This window comes from Carassius carassius, chromosome 31 (genome assembly GCF_963082965.1).
Source record: "Carassius carassius chromosome 31, fCarCar2.1, whole genome shotgun sequence".
In the NCBI taxonomy this organism is placed as follows: domain Eukaryota; kingdom Metazoa; phylum Chordata; class Actinopteri; order Cypriniformes; family Cyprinidae; genus Carassius; species Carassius carassius.
In genome coordinates, this window is record NC_081785.1 from 6,361,670 (window position 1) to 6,383,335 (window position 21,666).

The 21,666-nt window shown below is 36.9% G+C and overlaps 1 protein-coding gene across 17 annotated transcripts in view; it reads right to left on the minus strand.

The window, feature by feature from the left end:
• Positions 1-21,666, minus strand: part of nrxn3a (neurexin 3a) — a 300,820-nt gene that overhangs the window by 55,376 nt on the left and 223,778 nt on the right. For all 17 annotated transcript variants that reach the window (XR_009424802.1, XR_009424801.1, XR_009424800.1 and 14 more), the window contains one exon: positions 5,247-5,418. Coding sequence is in view for 14 of the 17 variants with exons in the window: in XM_059518721.1 (XP_059374704.1) it covers positions 5,247-5,418 (172 nt within the window). In the remaining 3 variants the exon portion in view is untranslated. The remainder of the gene's footprint in view (positions 1-5,246; positions 5,419-21,666) is intronic.

Consider the following 21,666-nt stretch of genomic DNA (forward strand, 5'->3'; position numbering starts at 1 on the left):
GTGACTGTTTGTACTCGGAGGGGGCTGCTCCCGCCCAGCAGTCCCTCCAGTACATCTAACTTCATGAGTCAAATACCTGTCATTATATTCCTCAGAATTTAATGAAATCAAACAATCAGACAAGTAAATACGGTCTGGATTGTGATACAATACACATTGAAGTGATATATTGAACTCCTCAAAGTTAGATAACAGTCACTAGATTCCTCAGAATCTAATGCAATCCAAATTCCTCAGAATTTAGTGAAATCAAACAATCAGACAAGTAAACACGGTCTAGATTGTGATAAAATACACATTGAAGTGATAGAACCAACTCCTGCTTATTAAATGGAGTTAAAATAACCAGACACGCGGTCGGGTATGGAAAAATTCACATCAAAACTGAAAATGATGTAATACACGCGTTGCCTCGACAGCGCGCGAATAGCTTAGTCACACAAACAATATTAATCCCCTCGGAGATTAAATAGCTGCTCACTAACGCTGCCCGTATAATGACACTGTTTGTTTTATACTGTGCTTATGCAACTTTGTTTGTGCAACTACAAGCTCGCCGACGCCCTCCGTATCAATCTCCTCGGAGAAAGAAAGGCAGAGCGTCAAGCCCGACGCTCGGGGGGAAGAGCCGAAGCTCGGGCTTCCAAACCCCGGAATCAGGCAGATCTGGTGGGTACGGTAGGAGATAAGGACGTGCCCGTCTCCATACCTTCCAGCAGATCGATCTGCGAACCCAACGAATTCCGAAACGAAACGAAAGCGGAACCGGCATCGCGAGGAACGCTTGCGAAGGCTCACTTCTCGAAGAGAGCCCTGCGGGATCGAAGCGTCCGCATTGGCATTCGTTCACACTGCGGGCAGTCGGCCCCCTCGAGAGCCGACTCAGCGTGCTTCGATCCCAGGCAAGCCACGCACAAACTGTGTGTATCCCCACTCGTAATGTAGCAAGGGCAGGGAGGAACACACAATCTATAACGTGGCTTGGAATCGCCCTTCATATGTTAGGTCTTTTGCTTTTGTTTTGGCATATTGAGCTGTTTTAGCGATCTTTTACTGGCTAAGGGACAGACAACAATAAATAAGACCAACAGGACAGACTTTTGACATGCACACACAGAGCGCTTGCTGACAGATTCGAAGCTGAGGCCAGCTGCACGGCACGTGCTTTTATAGCTTCCTGGTCGCTACGTCACCCCGCCCGTGACGTCACGCCTTTCCGATGGACGGATTGCACACGATATTCAGAGTCGGTCTCATCAGGGACGTTCCCCAAAGCGCTAGACGCAGCTTGAGTTCCTGAAAAGGAACTATATTTTACTAAAACTTTTATAATCCAGCCTAACCAGCAAGCTGCACCAATACAAGGTTGTGCTTTACACATAAGTCATTATCATTTATTAAGTTAATTTATTTAAATGAAGTCATTATCATTCTTTTAAGTGCAAACAGTTCTTTTAAAGCAAATTAAGCTTTTTTAGATTGTGCTTTATTACATATAACATATAGACTGCACTTAAAAAAATACTAAAGCAGATAAATAAATATTGTATCTAATCAATACAACAAAAACAATTGCCAATGTCATAATAGTACTTTTTAGTCGTGTAAATCAAGAGCATTCTGGTGAATGAAGTGAACCTGGACCAACAGTTTTCAGCAGGGTGTGCAACAAAAGATAGGAAATGAGAGAACATAATATCTCTACCAACCTCGCTGATGGCACAAAAATGATACGGTGAGTGATTTGACTGAAGTATGGCGGTCTGAACCACTGTCAGTGCTACAGCAGAATAGCAGCGCCCATGGCACATAATCGTCTACCATTTTCCCTGCTGTCATTCGCTATTACCCAGCCTGGGTCCTGGAACTGCCAAAGCAGCCACAGGGACGTCAAAAAGCCTCTGCACAGCCATAAAGAAAGAAGTCATTTTCTTCTCAACACACACACAACGATGTGGACACGGACACACACCGTCGAGGCATCATATTGTGCACACGTGTGTCAAAAATGATATAACTTCCTCTCCGTGTTCCTTGTCGTAACCCCAGTCCCACAAATACGCTTGTCTCTTGAACATAGCATCAAGCTGCCATCTGATTGACACACACTGACATTTCCTGCCAAACTGCAGGGCTGTGTGGGACAGTTTAGGGCTGCAGTCAGAGTGATAAAGATTAAGACTGATTCCATTTGCTTTTGCTCTATTTTGGGAAGGAAAAGGTGATTTTTCAGTTTCCCTCATCTCTACAATTGCAGGTTTTTTTTCTTTTCTATTTGGTTTAACCAGAAAAATAAATAAATAAATAAATAAAAATGTGGTGACAAAATTACAGCTGTATAATGTTATAACTTAATAAATTAAAATAGGCATATCAACACTATAATGTATTAAATATAATATATTTAAAAAATGTAATCTAATATATCTAATATATAACATAAAAATATGAAAGAATGACAGCAGTACAGTCAGGCTTAAGACCTTCTCTTACCTGAGACTGACTAGCAGAGTTGGACTAGAAATCTCTTTGGAAATCACCCGAGATGTAAAGGATTTCATCCCTTTACCCTATTATACCCTTTGAAATACCCTCTAAATGAAAAATATTAAATCTATTATATTGCACCAGCAGGCGAGATGACAGTGTCATGCTGCCAGCATCCTGTAAAACCATTTACTGATAAAACCATTATCTTCAAGTTTCTTTCTTCTGTATTTTAATCAGAATCATTCTAAACGGCTGTTGTAAAGGGTTAAAACAGATCTCAAGCAATACTATTCGATACTCTTTGTGTTTGAATGCGGTTAGCATATCAGTGACAATGTAAGATAATTCTTCACAAGGCTTAGTATCTGTGCTCTTCTAAATATAACATTTTATGGCTTGAGGTTGCTAGTCCAAGGTATAATTCCTTGAAAAGAAGTTGCTTATCTGGTTCTTGCAGTAAGTTAGAAAACTACATTTCCACTCCATAAGTACATTATATGGTAAAGTGAAGGGAACGAGAGAAAATTGTGCTGATTTTCAACTCCAGATTTCCAGCTATAGCCTAAATAATAGACATTGTTGAATTTCTCTTCAGCATGTTCAGGAAAAATCCAGGCAAATCCAGTCAAGAAAGCAAACATCCTTGCCTACAACTGACGAGTGATACTAGCAAAAGAAGTATGTCTTATGCTTACTCATATTTGTAAGCTGTTACCGGAGGGTGCTGTATCAGAAAATGTGGCAGCAGTTGGCTCAGTATTTCTAGTAAATTGAATGGACAAGCACAGCACAATATAATCTTAAAGTGATGGGTGGTGTAAAGTTCTCTGAGTATTCTGCACATGGCCTCGGGTTATGTTGTGATGACAGTCATATGGATTAGGAGACTGCGCTTGTGGCCCTGTAGACATCTCTGCTTGACCTCTTGGGACCCATGGGAGATAAATAGGCAGTGTGCTTGAAAGATGCAATGAGCTAACTTGCCCTTGCTATTTGTATGTGCACAGCACAGCAAGGTAAGGTAAAATAACTTTGCAAAAGCACAGCTCTGGAACCGATGTGGCGAAACTATTAGGCATTAGTTATTTGACGCATTAAGAAAATAAAGCACAGATGTTGAGCGAGGTTTCAACACTCTCCACGGGTCTTCAAGAACCTGCTTCATTTAGCCTGTAAATTAAATAAAGGATTGCATGGCAGCGCATCAAAAACTCACAATATCACAGCTCCGTCAAAGATTGCATGATGTGCAAATCCTCGGAATATATTTCTTCATCAACATCTTGACAAGATCGAATTGAGAAATCAAACATTACAAAGAAATCAGTGCCAAAGCAAAGAGCAGCCTGCCATGAGAGGACATCTGTCTTCAAGCATAATCATATTCTATTCGCAGGTGGCCATCTGAATACATAAATATTTTATTATCATTTTGAAACTTTGGCGGAAAAGTAAATTTTGCTGACATTTATATAGAAATGTTATACCACCATGCCAACTATAAATCTCAGTGATATATTTCCCCAGCTCTTATGTGTGTCTTCTGCAAATGCCCATGTTGGCAAAAAGACCTAAAACAGGCAGGCACTGACTTCTGTATAATGCATCCATATGAACAGCACGGCAACATGCTGCTGCATATATTTGTCATGCCTAATATCATTCATATAAATGGCAGACTGATAGATGGGTGCATTAGTAGAGCTGGCCAAGTAAAATAGGTTTATTCAGCGCCGACAGGAACACAAACTGATGCCCTTAGATGCTCAAACAGGAAAAAATGGTGTAACGAACAAGACAAATTACTCTACACTGGATTTGCATAGGCATGTTCCTTGAAATAGTACAAAAGTTTGCATCGTTAAGAAATTCTCATAATTTCGATGAGAATGTTTGCTCAATAATGATAATGCTCAACAAAGCGTGTGTCTTGTGTGTGACCCAGCTGACACAAGTGGAGGAAGTTTTCCCCACACTGAAACTGAAAATGCAGTGTGATGGGGAATGATCACAGCCATTAAGATGGTATTTAATATTTAATATAGATTTAAGTGTAGCAGAGTTACACACCTATTAGTTTTTATAATGGACAGGGCAACAAAGTGTAATGCTGCAGAAATTAAAAAATGTATATTATTGCAACAGTTCAAAAGTTTGGGATGGCTGCATTTAAATCAGTAATATTATGAGATAGTATTACAATTTAAAATGATTGTTTTCTATTTTAATAGATTTTAAAATTGTGAAAGAAAATGTGCGATAGAAAAATAAGATATATATAAGATATATATATATATAAAGATATTATATTTTATATTATATTTAAGAAATGTTTCTTGAGCAATATATTATAACATAAATATATTAAAATGAAAAGAAAAAAAAGTAAAGGAGAAATAAAATGAAAAAGTATATTTGTTATCTACTTCTACATTTTGTCCAATGGTTTCCACAGAAACCCACACAGCAGTGTCGCAAAACATTATTTGCCAGCCATGGAAGAGCAAAAAACGTCTAATTGACAATTAAATGCAATTTAGGAAAAAAAGAGGGGCTACAAAATATACTGTTTGTTGGTATTGTTGTGACTGAGGCTCACAGGATGTTCCTAAATGAAAGTTAACTGCACAGTCCCTGGGGAGACAAAGTGACTTTAGAAATAGCTTGAAAGCAGTTGCTGTCCAGTTCTGTGCATTGTCCATACATCTTCTTGATGTCATAAGCCAAAGGTTGAAGCGGTCGGTGAGAGGTCTTACCTGAGGGGAAGTGCTCATTGATGGCCCAGTTGTCCACCTGAAGTGTAGCATTGCCCCCATTTCGGGTGAAGCGAACTACATGGTACTTGCCGTCATTTACAGCGGTGCTGCTCTCCTGAACAGTGATGTCAGACGTTCCGATGTTGAATGTGACTCCAATTTTGCCTTCTTCCTAAAAAGGAAGAGGAAAATATCAGTGTTTTGTCCACAACATCTACATTAACAAAAAAGTACATAGGATGAATTCAGGTAAATTTCGACTTTTGCCATTGAGATTCACCTTATGTGTAGTTCCTGTGTTCGCCAAAAGATAATACACAATGAAGTATTCTGTTCCAATTCATTTTTAATGACGCAGTTGCCCTTGAAATCTGTCACCTCTTTGCTTTTGTTCTACCAGGATCCTGAATAATCGATTAGCATTAGTGACCCCTGATAAACTTGTCCGCTTGATGAAACGTATTCATCAGCCATTAGCACCCCCCGTCTTTAGAAGTGAAGAATCAGGCTCATAATGCAGTGAAAGTGGACTAAATCAATAGCATTAGCTAAAACAGAAAAAGAGATAAGAATGATTAATGGGACAGGAAGGTGTACAGTGTTTGCCCTCATGGATCCAAGAGGCTGTGTGCAAATGTAGCTGCAAAGATTCCCACTATAAATTAATTAGCACAGCGTCAGTGAGCATCGGTGGAGCAGGAAACATTGAGGAAATGTTTCATCCATCGTATATGTCTTGAATGAACTAATGTTGTTTTGAAAGTGTTTGCTGGTAACCAGACTAAGCTGGTATGGTAGTTTTAAAGGGTTTTGGGGCCTGGCTAAATCAGCATTTTTTTTTCTTTTCCTGGCAGGGTCTCTCTATCTCTATTTTTTTTGCTTTTCTTTCTGTCCAACCGTTTCATTCCTCTCAAACGCACTCTCTCCACCCCCCTCCTGAGCCCTCTGGGTTGCATGGATATATTTTATGGTTATGTTAAATCGAATCTGGTGTTGTTCTTATCTCTTGCAGCATGGAAAATGACGACAGATGATACATTGTATCAAGGGAGATGTTTATCAGTGCAGAGTGCATTTATCACAGAAAGATCTCCCTGAGAGAAATCTGGGCCTGTCCTCTCAAGATCATTTGGAAGACTTTCCCAAAGACTGGAATGCTGTGTACATCCTTCTCTTTTTGTCTTTAATTAACCCTCATTTTTTATTGATATTTACTTTAATGATTTTATGTTTGGTTTCCCAGAGATGATGTACACGATGATGTACACTGCACTATTTTTTTAAAGAATTAATAATTTTATTCAGCAAGGATGCATTACATTGATCAAACAGTAACAGTAAAGTCAAAGTAAATTTCAAATGCTGTTCTTTTGAACCTTACATTAATCAGAGAATCATTTAAACAAAAAGGTATCATTGTTTCCACAAAAATATTTAGCTGCACACCCGTTTTCAATATAATAAGAAGAAATGTTTCTGAATCAGCATATGAGAATGATTTCTCATATCATGTAGCAGTGAAGACTGGATTAGTGGCAAAAGGTTTGCTGTCACAGGAATAAACTATATTTCAAAACATATTGAAAAAAGTTATTTAAAATTGTAATAATATTTCACAATATTGCTATTGACATTTTTTTTTGTACAAACAAATGCTGCCTTAGTGATGGTAATATGTATAGTAAAACATAAACAGCAATTTCAAAATTAACCTAAGATATTAAGAAAACATACAGTACAAAGTTAATTTCTAAATTGAAGCTTTAATCCACTTTTTTTATCATTATCACAAAGTAGAATCAGATTTTTATTAGATTAATATCAACCTAAATACTGCACGACATGCAGATTCATTAACCAAATCAATAACTTTCAAGAATTTGAAAAATGCCTTTCAAGATCCCTTATCTCTGCCCCTGCCTGTTACACTTCAACTATTGTTTTTCATTACACCTAACTGACAAAGTTAACTCACATTCATAATAATTGCTATTACAAATAATTGTTTTCTTTATGTTCCATTTCATGTCATGCCCATTTTAACCATCTTGCCTCTTGTAGCTTATGGCTATATTATGTTTATTTATTGATGTATTTAACAGATATATTCATAGCCTGTCAGTGTATGGTATAGTTTTAATGAAGTGTTTGTGTTCAATGATACTTCAAGTCCCTTGAGACTGTCTTCATAGAGGAAGGAGGATTACTGTAACCCTGTCTTTCTTCCTGCATGCAAATCTACAAAAAACATCTCTGCCCTCTTGTAAAATATTAATGAGATAAAAATGAGTCAAAACACATAAAGAGCACTTTGCTAAACCTGCTTCCACAGACTTCCACATACACACACACAGTGCTATGCAATATCTAACCTCCCTGCCACTTTTCACTTTGTGAAAGCCTCTTGCTGCTTTATTACTTGTTTGATCACAGAAACACTCTTTTACATTTAGCATCAAAGAGTTTCGAAGTGTCTCTCTCTTGCACTCTCTTTCGTACATCTATCTCATCCCCCTTTCACGTTTCAATTCCAATACGGTAACACTTTCGCATCCAGAAGGGTAAAAGGACGAATAAACTCTTGGTTTTTGAGCAAGTGATACATGAAAGGAAATAGTCTGTTAGACACATGCACACACACACACACACACACACACACACACACACACACACACACACACACACACTATATTGAGCGTCTTGTCAGCACTGCCTACAGGAAATGTGAGCAAATACAGAATAAGCTTTGTGTGATTTTTCTATTATGGGTCAATGACAAATAAAGATGGGCAATATCAATAAAAAGAAGAAATAATAATAATAGAAAGAAAGAAAGAAAGAAAGAAAGAAAGAAAGAAAGAAAGAAAGAAAGAAAGAAAGAAAAAGAAAATAAATCACCTATTGCCATCGTTTTTTCCTTGAATACACTTTATTATTTGAAGGTAAAAATTATAAGGTAAAAATAATCCCGATTTCCAAACCTCACAACTTTTTATTTAATTAATTTCAAAAATCCTGCATTTTGAAAATAAGGCTGAATGCCACTTAATACTTTTGGATGACACATTATTCAAAAATGCCCAGTCAAATATACAATTCTTGTAGAGGCACAGTCTAAAACGATTGGAACGTCCAATTACTTACTGTGTATCTGAAGTAGAAAAAAACTAACAAATAAATAACACTCATTGCCAGAATGAGTTTGAATCAATGGGCCAGATAGTGATTTTGCAAACAGAAAAGCTGAAAAAAATTGGATAAATAAATAAGTGAAGAATAAAAAAAATAAAAAAATAAATTAGATGCAAGAAAGCTTGGGCCTTTTGCAAACACTGTGCAAACAATCAAGGCTTAAGGCTGATTTATACTTCTGTGATGGACCTATGCCGCAGCCTACACATAGACGCACAATGCTGTTGCCTTAAGTAAACCTCTCCAAAAATCTAACAGTGCGTCAATTCTATACGGACCACAAGTGGGTGTGTTTATGTGCACTTTAATATATTTTAATGTTACACCTACTTATATAAAATAGAACAAAACAAATAAAAATTGTCAAATGAAATTGAACAAATGAAAACTGACACATAGCCTATGGCATAAAGGCTACGCCGTAGATCTGATGCAGAAGTATACATAAACAGACTCTCAGACTCAGACAAGTCTGAATCCATACAAAGACCAAATTTATTATTTACTCTTCATTTTATTAGATGTTGTAACTAGCATCAAAAAATAAACATCAAAAATGGCAAGTAATGAATAAACCGCAGTAGGAAGGAACAAAGCAAATACTGCCTTATTTGTATTCTGAGACACGCTCCTCCGATAGCCAGACAGTTAGAGTCTTGCTCCAGAATGCAAACTCCAATCATTACAGTCATCAACTGTGCTGTTCTTGCTCTCCTCTGCAGTGCAAGAAGAGGTTTGCCCCACTGTATCACCTGGACAAATTGATAAGTGGCTAAAAGATGAACCTTCTCTCCCTGTGAGGAGGCCGTCTGTGGAGGACTGATAAGGCGAGATGCTCCTCAATTGGCAGTAAAGAGAAAATGGAAGTGACAATTTTCCGTAGCTGATTGTTTCATCAATATAAGAGTCGATATTTTCAAGTCCACTGATAAACTGTGAGATCTTTTTCAGAACAACTTCATTACTTTCGGTTAAAACTGTGTCTCGTGGCGTGCCGATTAGCAAGTGCAAAAGACTAAAAACTCTACATTTATAGCTGTGGGATACATCTAATGGAAAATTAGCAAGTAAAACATACAGACACGGATTTGCAATACTGCATATGTTTTAGAACAGTGGTTCCCAAACTTTTCCATTCCACGACCCACCTAGACAAGTGTAATATATTTCACGACCCACCAAAATATTAAAAAAAAAAAAAAAACAACGAGTGAAATTACTTTAAACCTAATCTTACTTAAAATTTTTATGACAGAAATTAAGTATTTAAGAAAAATAACCATTTTATTTTAGAGTACAACTGAAAATTTCACTACAAATTTACAAGTTTTAATTTTTGTTTACTGGCGTTAAAATATGTAGTGTCCATAAAAACGTGAAGCAGGCTCACTCCAGTGAAGTGTGATCTGCGCTGCTGTGTTTTGTTGCATTCATGATCCTTCCGTGTGTGTCGGGCGAACTCACTCCAGCCCACCGCCTCGATGACTCCTTCGTGGAAAGAGGTGGGAACCGGCGGACAATCAAACAAAGTTTTAATAACCAAATAAACACAAAACAGCGCGACAGCCCCTCTCGGATGACTGCCGTGCACAAATAAAAAACAAACACAAAATAAAACCCAGGCCTGGTCCTCTCTCGTCCTTCACTGTCATCGCTCCTCTTTTGTATCTTTCCGATCTCCTCCGTGGTTCTTGAGACCGGTGAGTGTTGCTCATTTCCCAATCACTCCACCGGCCTAGCTCTGTTCCCATGGCACTAGGCCCCGCCCCACTCGTCACATTCGTGCAGCCCTAGACTGAACTGTGTTAGTGTCTGTGTGTCATTGAAACGCAAAATTAGCTGCAGCCAAGTGACTTTGTGCGACCCACCTTGTTCCATTCCGTGACCCACGAGTGGGTCGCGACCCACAGTTTGAAAACCCCTGTTTTAGAACACACAACATAATGTTAATTGAGAAACAAGATGGGTTAGATTAGTTGTTGCATTATTGTAGCATTCATAGTATAACAAAGACACTTTCACTTTAGATTACAGAGAAATTGAAGCATCATGTTTATGATGTTTTGTTTATCTCACTAATTAGACCAGCATTTCAGGAGAAGTTTCAGCAGTTAGACACTTGCAAATGCTTTATTAAACTGAATAAAAGCTTACCCATAATCACGATATCTACAAATTTCTTTAAACAATACAACCATCATTCAGTCGAGGAACAACTGAACTGAAATATACCGACTACCAATTAGTCCTCATTGCTACTTAAACTACAGACGGAAGATTTTCAATTTCCTACAGCCATTCAATTAGGTTTGCTGATACAGGCGAACTCTCGAGAGAGCCTGGTGTACGTGGGACATGTGCATTGAAGAGCTGCTGTGTTTTCACAGTAGTTTATGGAGATATCAAACATGTTGATGAGGCAGAAAGCACACTTTAATTCATTGCTAGCTGCTGATTTGCCTGTCAAGGCTATCGGCTCCACAAAACACCGACAGCTGCCAGACAATACTTAATCTTCCCAGAACTTGCTTCATCAACACTCTTACAGTATATGGCAAACGGAAAACAACATGGGGGCAGAACTTATATGAAATAACTTTGCTGACAGTAAACGAAGTCAAAGTTTCTTTCAGAAGTACAAACACAAAACTGAAAAAAAATAAAAAATAAATTATAATAATGGACCATGAGTGGGAGACCTTCAGCGGTTCATATTGCGGCACATTTCAAGGACAGCGCTGCATTGTTTTCATGCTTTTTAAAACAACAAAGAAAAAATGATGAAGGTCCTAAATGCTTGGATGTGAGACACATTCAGATAATGATTTATGGTCTACAGGTAACAAACCAAAGAGTACAATGCGAAGCACTTTACAGCACCGTCTAGTAGAATTTTTCATCTTTTCATTATGCACATAGACTTTGAGTGTATAAATATATAGGACATATAAAAGATGCTATGTGAAGTCAAGAAGATCAGATGCATTATAACGATCGTTGCAAATCTTTAAAAAATACAAATAAAAGGAAGGCAGCTGCTTATCACATTGAGTATGATCTGTCATGTGAGCGGAATATGAGTAGCCACATCCTCAGGAGGTCACAAGACAAAGACATTTGTATTTCGTCTGCCGCTGATGCTGATCAGTCAAAATGTTATCTAAACAGCCCTCTGTGACATTACAAATACTCTACCTTGAGCCAACCTCCACTAGATGTTATTTATGAAGATCCTTTCTGCAGACCAAAGCAAAGCTGAGAGATGCAATTTTCTTTCCAATTTTCTAATTTGCTTTGTCAACAGAACGAATAGGAGCTTATTTCAGGGCGAAGTGTGGAGCAAAATGTGACGAAACGGAATGCGCCTTTGCGTCTCCTCTCCACTGCAACTGAAAAAATGTAACTGCAACTTACATGAATACACCAATAGCTAGCCACAAGTGACAGATTCATTCACAAATTAATCAAATGACTGTCTTTATGAGTAAGTCACTGTATTTTACGTCAACCAATTAACATTAAAGTTGACTCCCATTCATATGGAGAGAATGTGTGAAGTTTTGATGTTTTAAAGATACTTATTATTACTATACACTACCATTTATAATACATATGTACATATCTCAATATTACTGTTTTTTTTAATGAAATAAATGCTGCCCTGATCTTAAGCATAATTAAAAACATAAAAAGAAATAATCTCAAACTTTTGAATGTTAGTGTACAGTACCTTTTTACTTGCAATGTTATGTTCCCTTTCAGTCGGTCACTCTTTGACGCCACGTCGGTGACCGACGTAAAATGCGATATCCCATTTCGTGTCGGTCACCGACGTGGCGTCTCTGTTCCCTCCTTCAGGGATCGAGGGTTACCATACATAACCAAGACATTTCTCCAGAGATGGCTAGAGAGGTTCATTAACTTAAAACTCTATGTTAACTTTTTTTTCATTTTTTAAGGAGAACAAATACAGCTGGTAAACCAACATACAAAATAGGCATTGCGACATCTCAAGGGATATAAAGAGATTCTCGAGAGATGATGAGAGGGGATTGGGTCAATAGGGTTATATCTAGACATGCTGCTCCATGTGAGGCATGTAAGTCACTGCAGGTCTTCTGTGTGTGTATGACCTGCCTCTCTTCTTGCACATGTTTCCAATTTTCTAATTTGCTTTGTCAACAGAACGAATAGGAGCTTATTTCAGGGCGAAGTGTGGAGCAAAATGTGACGAAACGGAACGCGCCTTTGCGTCTCCTCTCCACTGCAACTGAAAAAATGTAACTGCAACTTACATGAATACACCAATAACTAGCCACAAGTGACAGATTCATTCACAAATTAAACAAGTGACTGTCTTTATGAGTAAGTCACTGTATTTTACGTCAACCGATTAACATTAAAGTTGACTCCCATTCATATGGAGAGAATGTGTGAAGTTTTGATGTTTTAAAGATACTTATTATTACTATACACTACCATTTAAAATACATATGTACATATCTCAATATTACTGTTTTTTTAATGAAATAAATGCTGCCCTGATCTTAAGCATAATTAAAAACATAAAAAGAAATAATCTCAAACTTTTGAATATTAGTGTACAGTACCTTTTTACTTGCAATGTTATGTACCCTTTCAGTCGGTCACGCTTTGACGCCACGTCGGTGACCGACGTAAAATGCGATATCCCATTTCGTGTCGGTCACCGACGTGGCGTCTCTGTTCCCTCCTTCAGGGATCGAGGGTTACCATACATAACCAAGACATTTCTCCAGAGATGGCTAGAGAGGTTCATTAACTTAAAACTCTATGTTAACTTTTTTTCATTTTTTAAGGAGAACAAATACAGCTGGTAAACCAACATACAAAATAGGCATTGCGACATCTCAAGGGATATAAAGAGATTCTCGAGAGATGATGAGAGGGGATTGGGTCAATAGGGTTATATCTAGACATGCTGCTCCATGTGAGGCATGTAAGTCACTGCAGGTCTTCTGTGTGTGTATGACCTGCCTCTCTTCTTGCACATGTTCTTACTCTAACAAGCAGAGGTAGCGTGTGATCAAGGGTTCGGGCTTTGTAGCCCGAGCAGTGAGCTGATAACAATCCTACTCGTTGACGATGTTTACAGAATACAGCTTAGTTAAGCAGTTTCAGAGACTTTGATTTTTTTTTAAAGCAGACTTAGAAAAGATAAGAGATATGCTCCCTGATTTGCTCTAACCCCCATCACCCCCAATCAGTTGTTTCCATGGTTACTGCTGCTGCCACATTCCACAAGTCTTCATGTGAAACAACACAGAGTTAGACATGACATGTTTCACTCACAAAAGACATCCGTCATTTCTAAATGAACACTTTACTTTTTCCAGCAAACAGGAATATGATCAGATGCGTGGACAGCGATGTGCATGAAAAGATCACAATGTATGACTAATTACTTTTGAACTCTTGAGATTGAGTGTGGAGTTTTCATGATGCCATAAGTGTGTTGTTGATGAGGGAACATTTCTAAAGGAAACTAATTCACTATGAACCTGACAATAAAATAATCAACATATTCATAATTGGCACAAATGAATGAAAGGAGAGGAAGAGTGGTAATACCTTTTTATGAAATGCATTAATTGTTTATTTGAATTCCAGTTCAATTATCAGGACCAAATATGCTGATAAAATTTTTTTTAGCCTTTGATAGAACATGTGTATTTAACAAAAGCAGTCAAACACTGTTATTTCCTATATAACACCTTTCACACTCATATAGTGCACAACAACAGGTTTTTCCACCTAAGCTATCATATGTGGTTCTGAACATGTGATGCTTTTCTTAGATCTCTTCATAGCAACACCCCTGTTGTATTGTCTCTGAGCAGCTTCTCACTGAAAGTGACACTGGCGCTGAGCCATAATTTGTTCTGCTGGACTTTAAATATCAATTGGCATAATGTCAAGCCATTTAGGGCTGTCATTCTTCATTGGCTTGTCTGCAAACAAAGAGGTCATTAGGGATAAGAACTACTCAATGTGATGTAGTGTTCCTAAATTATGGATGCAGTGATTTGGTCGGTGACAGAAGCATAAGACTATGCCAGGCTAGAAACCGATTTTTCTGACTTCACCTGCCCCTCTAACCAGACCTGATAATCACGTAGTTAGGAATAACATAAGCATGAAAATGCTTTCATTTTTTGTGAATTGCAAATGAAGCAGCTAAACAGTTGAAAGATAAAACTGATGATTAGAGAGCACCAGGTAGGCTGACAGAACTACTCAGTATGCAGATTTGCATACAATATTTGGAGTACATGCTAAAGTAATTAAAATGATTTGAAGTGCTATACAAAGAGATTAGCAAACACTCATTAACTCTTTGATAAGATGGACAGCTCTCTCCATTCAACAAGCCAAGAAGCATCGCTGAGTAATCGCCAAACAAACAGCTGGAAATCACAAATTAGACAAAGTTTCTTTCTCATTAAAAGTGGAACTGATGCAACACAGCTTTTCAGTGTCAAAATTTCACTTTTATGACCTCAGAATTAATTTACCAATCATTCAAGCTTAAAGGAGCAGCTATGAATTGACGAAGACTTGGTTGTTGCAGTGGATGAAAACGTAAATGATGGAGTTCGAAGGGAAAAGTGAATTAGGAAATGTGTATTTCAATTATGTAGCATTCAAACAAAAGATGGCTCTAGCAACCCCAAGGTCATGGGTATGATTCCCAGGGAACTTATAAAAATGTCTCCTTTGAATCCAATGTAAATAGCTTTGGATGAAGGCATGTGCCAAATGCATAAATGTAAATGTGAAATGTCATTACTGCTCCTCATTAACACATTTATATATGTGGGTAAAGCCAACCAAATTCCCACTCGCCAGCATAAAACTGTTTAACACAGTGACCTGTTTGAATTTGCCAAGGTGCTTCACAGACAGACTTCCCTACGATCCTTAACTGCTTTCATCTCTCTTCTTTTTGACTTTGATACAGTAACAGATTTGTAGGTCTTCAGTTGCACCACCCTGGATCATACGTTTCACAATGCCTTTGGAAGAACTCTCCGAAAATCAATGATAGAATGCCATTTCTTGATTATCAGCTAGAGAATCACAACTTTTTCTCTAAAAAAGGAAAAGGCTGAATAAAACAGCCAGAGAATCAAAGTCCGAGTAGTAAATACTCTGCACTTCAAGCGTCAAAAATATCAGAAAGAACTAAAAAACCTTTTACTTTGCCTCAACTGAGTTATCAAAGAATTCAAAAGTCCTCTCATGGAAAGACCTGACATCTAGAGCTGAGAACTAAAGCTTTTCCCTTTTAGCCTAATTGTTGGTAAATTTGAGTGGATAATTCAAGTAGGTCATTTTAACTTGTCTGATGGCTACTAAGAATTGTTAGGTTGTTCTAAGACTGATCATGTCATGACTGATTCTAAGACTAAGACTGTTCTAAGACACTTTCCAGAGCACTTAAAATGTTTTTCCCACACAGGTCTTAAAATCACAGCAGGACTCAAATCACATGAATTACCTCGGGAATGAAAAGAAAAGACATCAGTGGCTTCACAGCATGTTGTAAACATCACTACTCAGCTGTAGTGTTCTCAAATTGTATCTTGACAAAGCCACACTTTGACTCTTTGCACCCCTACTTGTTCAGCAAATTTGATAATTGAATCACTGGAAAAAAAACATTTGCCACAGGACCAGTGAAGTTGTCCTCTTAACTACTTGCAGAAAGGATTTTGAGTTACACATCCATTCAGAGAAAATTATTTTAGTAAATGGTACCTTTTTGGAGCTGTGGTGATGAAACGGTCCCGTTTCCTTCCTTTCGTTCAGATTGTCATTACTAGAAGCATTTCTCTTAAATACAAAAAGTAAATAAGCAAATGGAGAGGAATCACCTGAATATTACATTGCATTTTCAGCAGACACTGATGGATGCATAATAAGTTGATGATTGGTTTAGGCTAAATCATGCAGAGAAGTGTTGGGAAACAACGGTCTAGTGAATAGTTGAATATAATGGATTTGATGCCCGATGGCCATGAGCAACATTGCTGGAGCAGACAGGTGCACTTATCTATTTCTATGAGGCATCTATAAATCAAAGCCGAATAAATCCCTCTGTAACTGCTTGTGGTTGGGATTTTGTTATATACCACTATGCAGCATTACTAGATCATTAGGAATTTTTTTTTTCTTTTTGAGAGAGAGAACTGATGAAAAAAGTTAATGAGAGAAAAAAAGAAGAAAAAAAAGCTTAGCTGTAGATTTACATGAAAAGAGAGAAATACAATCCAGCGCTGTCCACAGCTGTAGTAAGAAAAATTTCAATTTAAAAGGTTAAAGTCAGCGTGAACCAGAAGTTGCTGCTGACTGTATTTCAGTGTAGTGACGTATTTCCAGGTGAAACAGAATATTGAATTGAGGGCATGGTTTTATGTTTGCGCTCCTCCTCTCTGTCTCTCACTCATAGCAATCTACCAGTAGGAGGGGTGTGTTTAAGGATAATCAGCCCAAGCCGTCAAACTGAGGTCATCAGAAAAGGAATGACATTCCAGAGTGGAAGTAAATGTTCAGATTTCGATTAAAGATTACAAAGACAAACATTTTTTTTTTTTTTATGGGGTTTTACTCGTTTACATCAAGACTAGCAATGTGCGCAAGTAAATAAAATAATTTTCATGTGATTTCATGATTTCATGGAGTCTTTAATTTAGTGTAATTAAATATGAATTATAAATAATTAAAAAATTTTTTTTACAAAAAATTGTAAATATATTCTATCACTATTTTTCGAAAGTTTTGGGTGATAATTTTAAAATGTTGCATTGATTTGATGCTGCATTTATTTGATGAAAAATCTAATAATATTGTGAATATATTATTACAATTTAAAATATCAGTTTTAAAATGTACTTTAAAACTTTTCTCAGCAATTAACTGTGATTAATCAGATTAGTTATTTGGCAATGTATGTAACTAATTTTGAAAAAAAAAAAAAAAAAGTTTACACCAAAAAGACAGGAAAAAAGGAAAGTAGTTTGTGAATGATCAATTATTATTATTATTTATTTATTTTAACAGAAAAGCATGCGCTGTGGATAACAAAGCTCCTCTCACTGAAGGTACTGAAGGTACAGCTTGAGGGGAAGGTCACTCCAAATGATCACATTTCCTGACTGATTTCTGTACAGACCCTGGTTACTGAATTGCAGGGGAGGCAGTCACCGACTGCAATTTTCCCCAGAACATACAATTACATCTTCTTGAGGTGAATGTAAAGCGACACAATGAAGTACTTTTGGAAATAATATTTCCAGTCTCACCTTCCCTGAGCGTTTCAGTGAATATAGAGGCTTACATGCAAAGAAGAATAAAAGTCCAATAGAAATGGCCTCATCATATTTTCATCTGCAATCAGGGAGATTGGCCAGTTTATTTAGCTGGAGCAGTTTTGATTTCTCATAAATCTGCACATCTCGCTTGACAGCATATGCTGTGCGGAAAGTGGGTCATGTAGGAAGGTCTGGGCTGAATGGCAAGCCTGTCACAGATTAAAACATGTGGCTGGACAAAATAATGCAAATTCATGCCCTGCAGCTGCCAGCTTTTTTTTAAATGAGCTGAGGTTTTTTGGCAGTCCTTCGAGAATTGCCAGGAAGATCGCTAGGGAAGATTTGCTACCATAATCATTAGCTGGAATACATTAACGTAGACTCTGTGCACTGTTTTCAGGTGGCCAGAGTAAAAGTGTGCATGTACCAATCAACATCAAGGTTAATGAGACAACTAGAAAAAAAAAAAAAATTACTGGGAAGTCTCTGAAAATCAACCAATTCTGAGCAAAACACATGGGGAAGCGTCAGTTTCTTTCTTGTTTACGCGTCTGAATTTTCTAAACTGAACCCTGAGGATCAATGCACTCTGATCGGAATGACCTTCCAGGGCATCTGCATTTTTTATTCTCCATCTGCGTTCACATTATGCTCTATTTCAGACATGGCTCGCATTCATCTGCTTTCAACTGCTGGCCAATTTAACGCAATTTCCAGATCAAAAATACCTTGGGGGGATTGCGTTACACCACTCTCATCCTTGCCTGTAGCCATGGCGGAGCCCGACAGTACACTATCACAGAACCCAAATAAAGCATTAATTGCAAAATGATTTGCTTTAGATTTGCTGATTTGAAAAAAAAAAGTGTGACTCTGTGTAGACATAAAGGGTACAGAGGTTTAACACCCATGTCTGGAAAAAAGAAACCCATGTGAAATAGAGTGTGATAATGAACAATACTGCATTAGTCCATATGGCAAAATGTGTTACTGAAAATGGTTATAATATATTCTTAGTAAATATTTATAAAGTAACACTGAATACAGGTTAGAATTTTTGCAGAAACACTTCATTTTCAAGGAAATTTGTATTTAGTTTAATATTTTATCTATCTATCTATCTATCTATCTATCTATCTATCTATCTATCTATCTATCTATCTATCTATCTATCTATCTATCTATCTATCTATCTATCTATCTATCTATCTATCTATCTATCTATCTATCTATCTATCTATCTATCTATCTATCTATCTATCTATCTGCCACATGCTGAGATAAAGATATTACTTATACACTTGCTACATAATATATGTTTCAGTTGTATACAGGATATTGATTTTCGGAGAGAAAATGCACTACTATATAAAAGAGTCAATCAGTATTGTATTGTTAACCATTTTATTATAATAGCATGTATTATTTACCAATAAGTATTCATTTTTGCTGTCTTTTATTACCCTTATATTATGTTTTAGAAATATTAGTTTCAATAAAATCCAAATTATGGAAATAAATGTACTGTATGTACAGTAAGTGCCAAGAATAGAATATACTAATTGATTTGATTAATATACAATATAAACTTATGCATATGTTGCAAAGGACAGTATCATTTCTGATAATAAGAGCGATTATTTATAGAAGTGGCTAGGTGAAGGTTTAAGCTACAAGCCAAGAGTGTTTCGATTTTCAAACAACATTAGAAGGTAATATTAGACTCTGAAATATTGATTCATAACTCAGCAGTATGAGAGATTAAAGCTGGATTCTTTTGATGAGGGTGACTATGAAAACAGAAACTCGGAACACATTTAGAATAGCCTCCTCTATGTCAAGTTCATTTATCTGGCTGGGCTTTTTTACTACAATGACCACACATAGAATGAAAGAGCTGATCAGAACTGCCAAACCAGCTGTTCACCTTTACACTGATGAATGTGCCAGGTAAACTAAACAGCCATATAAGAGGAAAGATTGAGAAAATGAAGCAGAAACATTGTATTGCATCTGCATTCCTAAACTACAGTTGGAATAAGGCTGTGTGTGATTGTGGTGTGATTAGCTCTAACAATGGATTATGGAAAAAGGCTTTTGAAAAAATGTGTTATATAGGCTCAACAGCTTCCTACAATTTTATCCACATAGTTTGGTTCCAAAATGCAATAAATCCATTTTGATTGAGTAAAAATGTGTTTTCTTTATCCAAGAGAGTGGCAAGATACAACCACTATTTTCTGTTTCAAACTATCACATAGCATATTTAGGTTATAATAACATTGAAAAATTCAAATCAAGGTTTTGATTTTCATAGATTTATTTATTTATTTTTTCCCCAAAATGCAATAAATCCATGATACTTTTCCCCCTCAAAATGCAATAAATCCATGATACTTTTTTTTCCTTCTCAAAATGCAATAAATCCATTGAATCAATATGGAAGTTATTTTTCATATTGAAACTGATGAGAATACACAACATAGTACGTTGATCGACATATGATAGCCTCTGAACTTGGTCAATTCAAATCTTATATAGGCTACAGGCACTGGACTGGAAATACATTGATCAGTCATTGCTCCCAAAATGAATTCAACGGGTCATCTTGTTAATGCTATAAATTAATTACAGCAATAAAATAAAATGTAGTCATGAACAAGAACATGAACAACATCACATTAGACCACAGGAATTCCAAAATGAAATTTCCCTTTCATTCAACTTCCAAAAGTGCATTCATCCTTGCCATGTTACATTCATTTAATTGACTAGTGCTATGTGCTGTATTAACAAAACACTAACACTGACAAGCTATGCATTATCGCGTTATAATGGAATGCGATTAATTTAATGAATGCGATATAGTGATATACACACGCACACACACACACACACACACACACACACACACACACACACACATACATATATATACATATATATATATATATATATATATATATATATGCACTCAAAAAGACTCACTGCTTTAAAATCAAGAGATTTGTTTTCTTTTCTGTCGTACAATGCACTCTGCAAACCATTAGAAGCAGATGCATTTTACTTGCAGCAGATGCAAACTTCAATAAAACATTAAATGTAAATACCTCTTCTGCAGCTAAATGTCAATACCACATTATTTAAGAAGATTGCTAGCCAAAACTTGAAAACTAGTTATATAAAGAAGTCAGTAAATTACCTAATTACCAACAACAAATTCCTCTGTGGATTTCTTCAGTATAAACAGAACATAAATATTTGCATTTAGAATACTTAGAAGAAAAAAAAGAGCTGCAGACCCCCCCACAACCAGAGCGTTCTGGTTCAGTCTCATCACTTTTTCACATCTTAAGAGACTGTCAGAATGAAGTATATCCCCCGCTCTTTGGTATTGAAACTGTGAACTCCGAGCAGCCAATGGAACAAAAATTGGTAATGGTGCTCACTTTTCTCACTCAGAATCATTCTGCACTTTAAGGCTGAATGGAAGGGGAGTGGGATGTTTGTGGCAGAGGCCATTTAGCACAGTGAGGTTTGCAGTATTGAAAATCAACAGGCAATGTGTAGTTATGCTGCTCACTGATTAAAAGAGATCAACACCATTGATTTTCTGTACACTTAAATAATTCTCTCTTATAGGATTTCAGTCAACAGCTTTGGTGGCAAAGACTGCTGGTGTCGGAGCCATTTATCCTTTCCCTCTTCTGTCAATATGTGGAAAGCGCCCAGCGACGTAATTCAGTTAAAATGACTGGCCAATTATTGGACCATGTCATTTTAAAGTTCTCGTCTATTTGGCCAAAGTACAAGTTTCCAAACAGAAAAGACATTAGTTAACATTATTTAAAATGGCAATTGTTTTGCATTGTAGG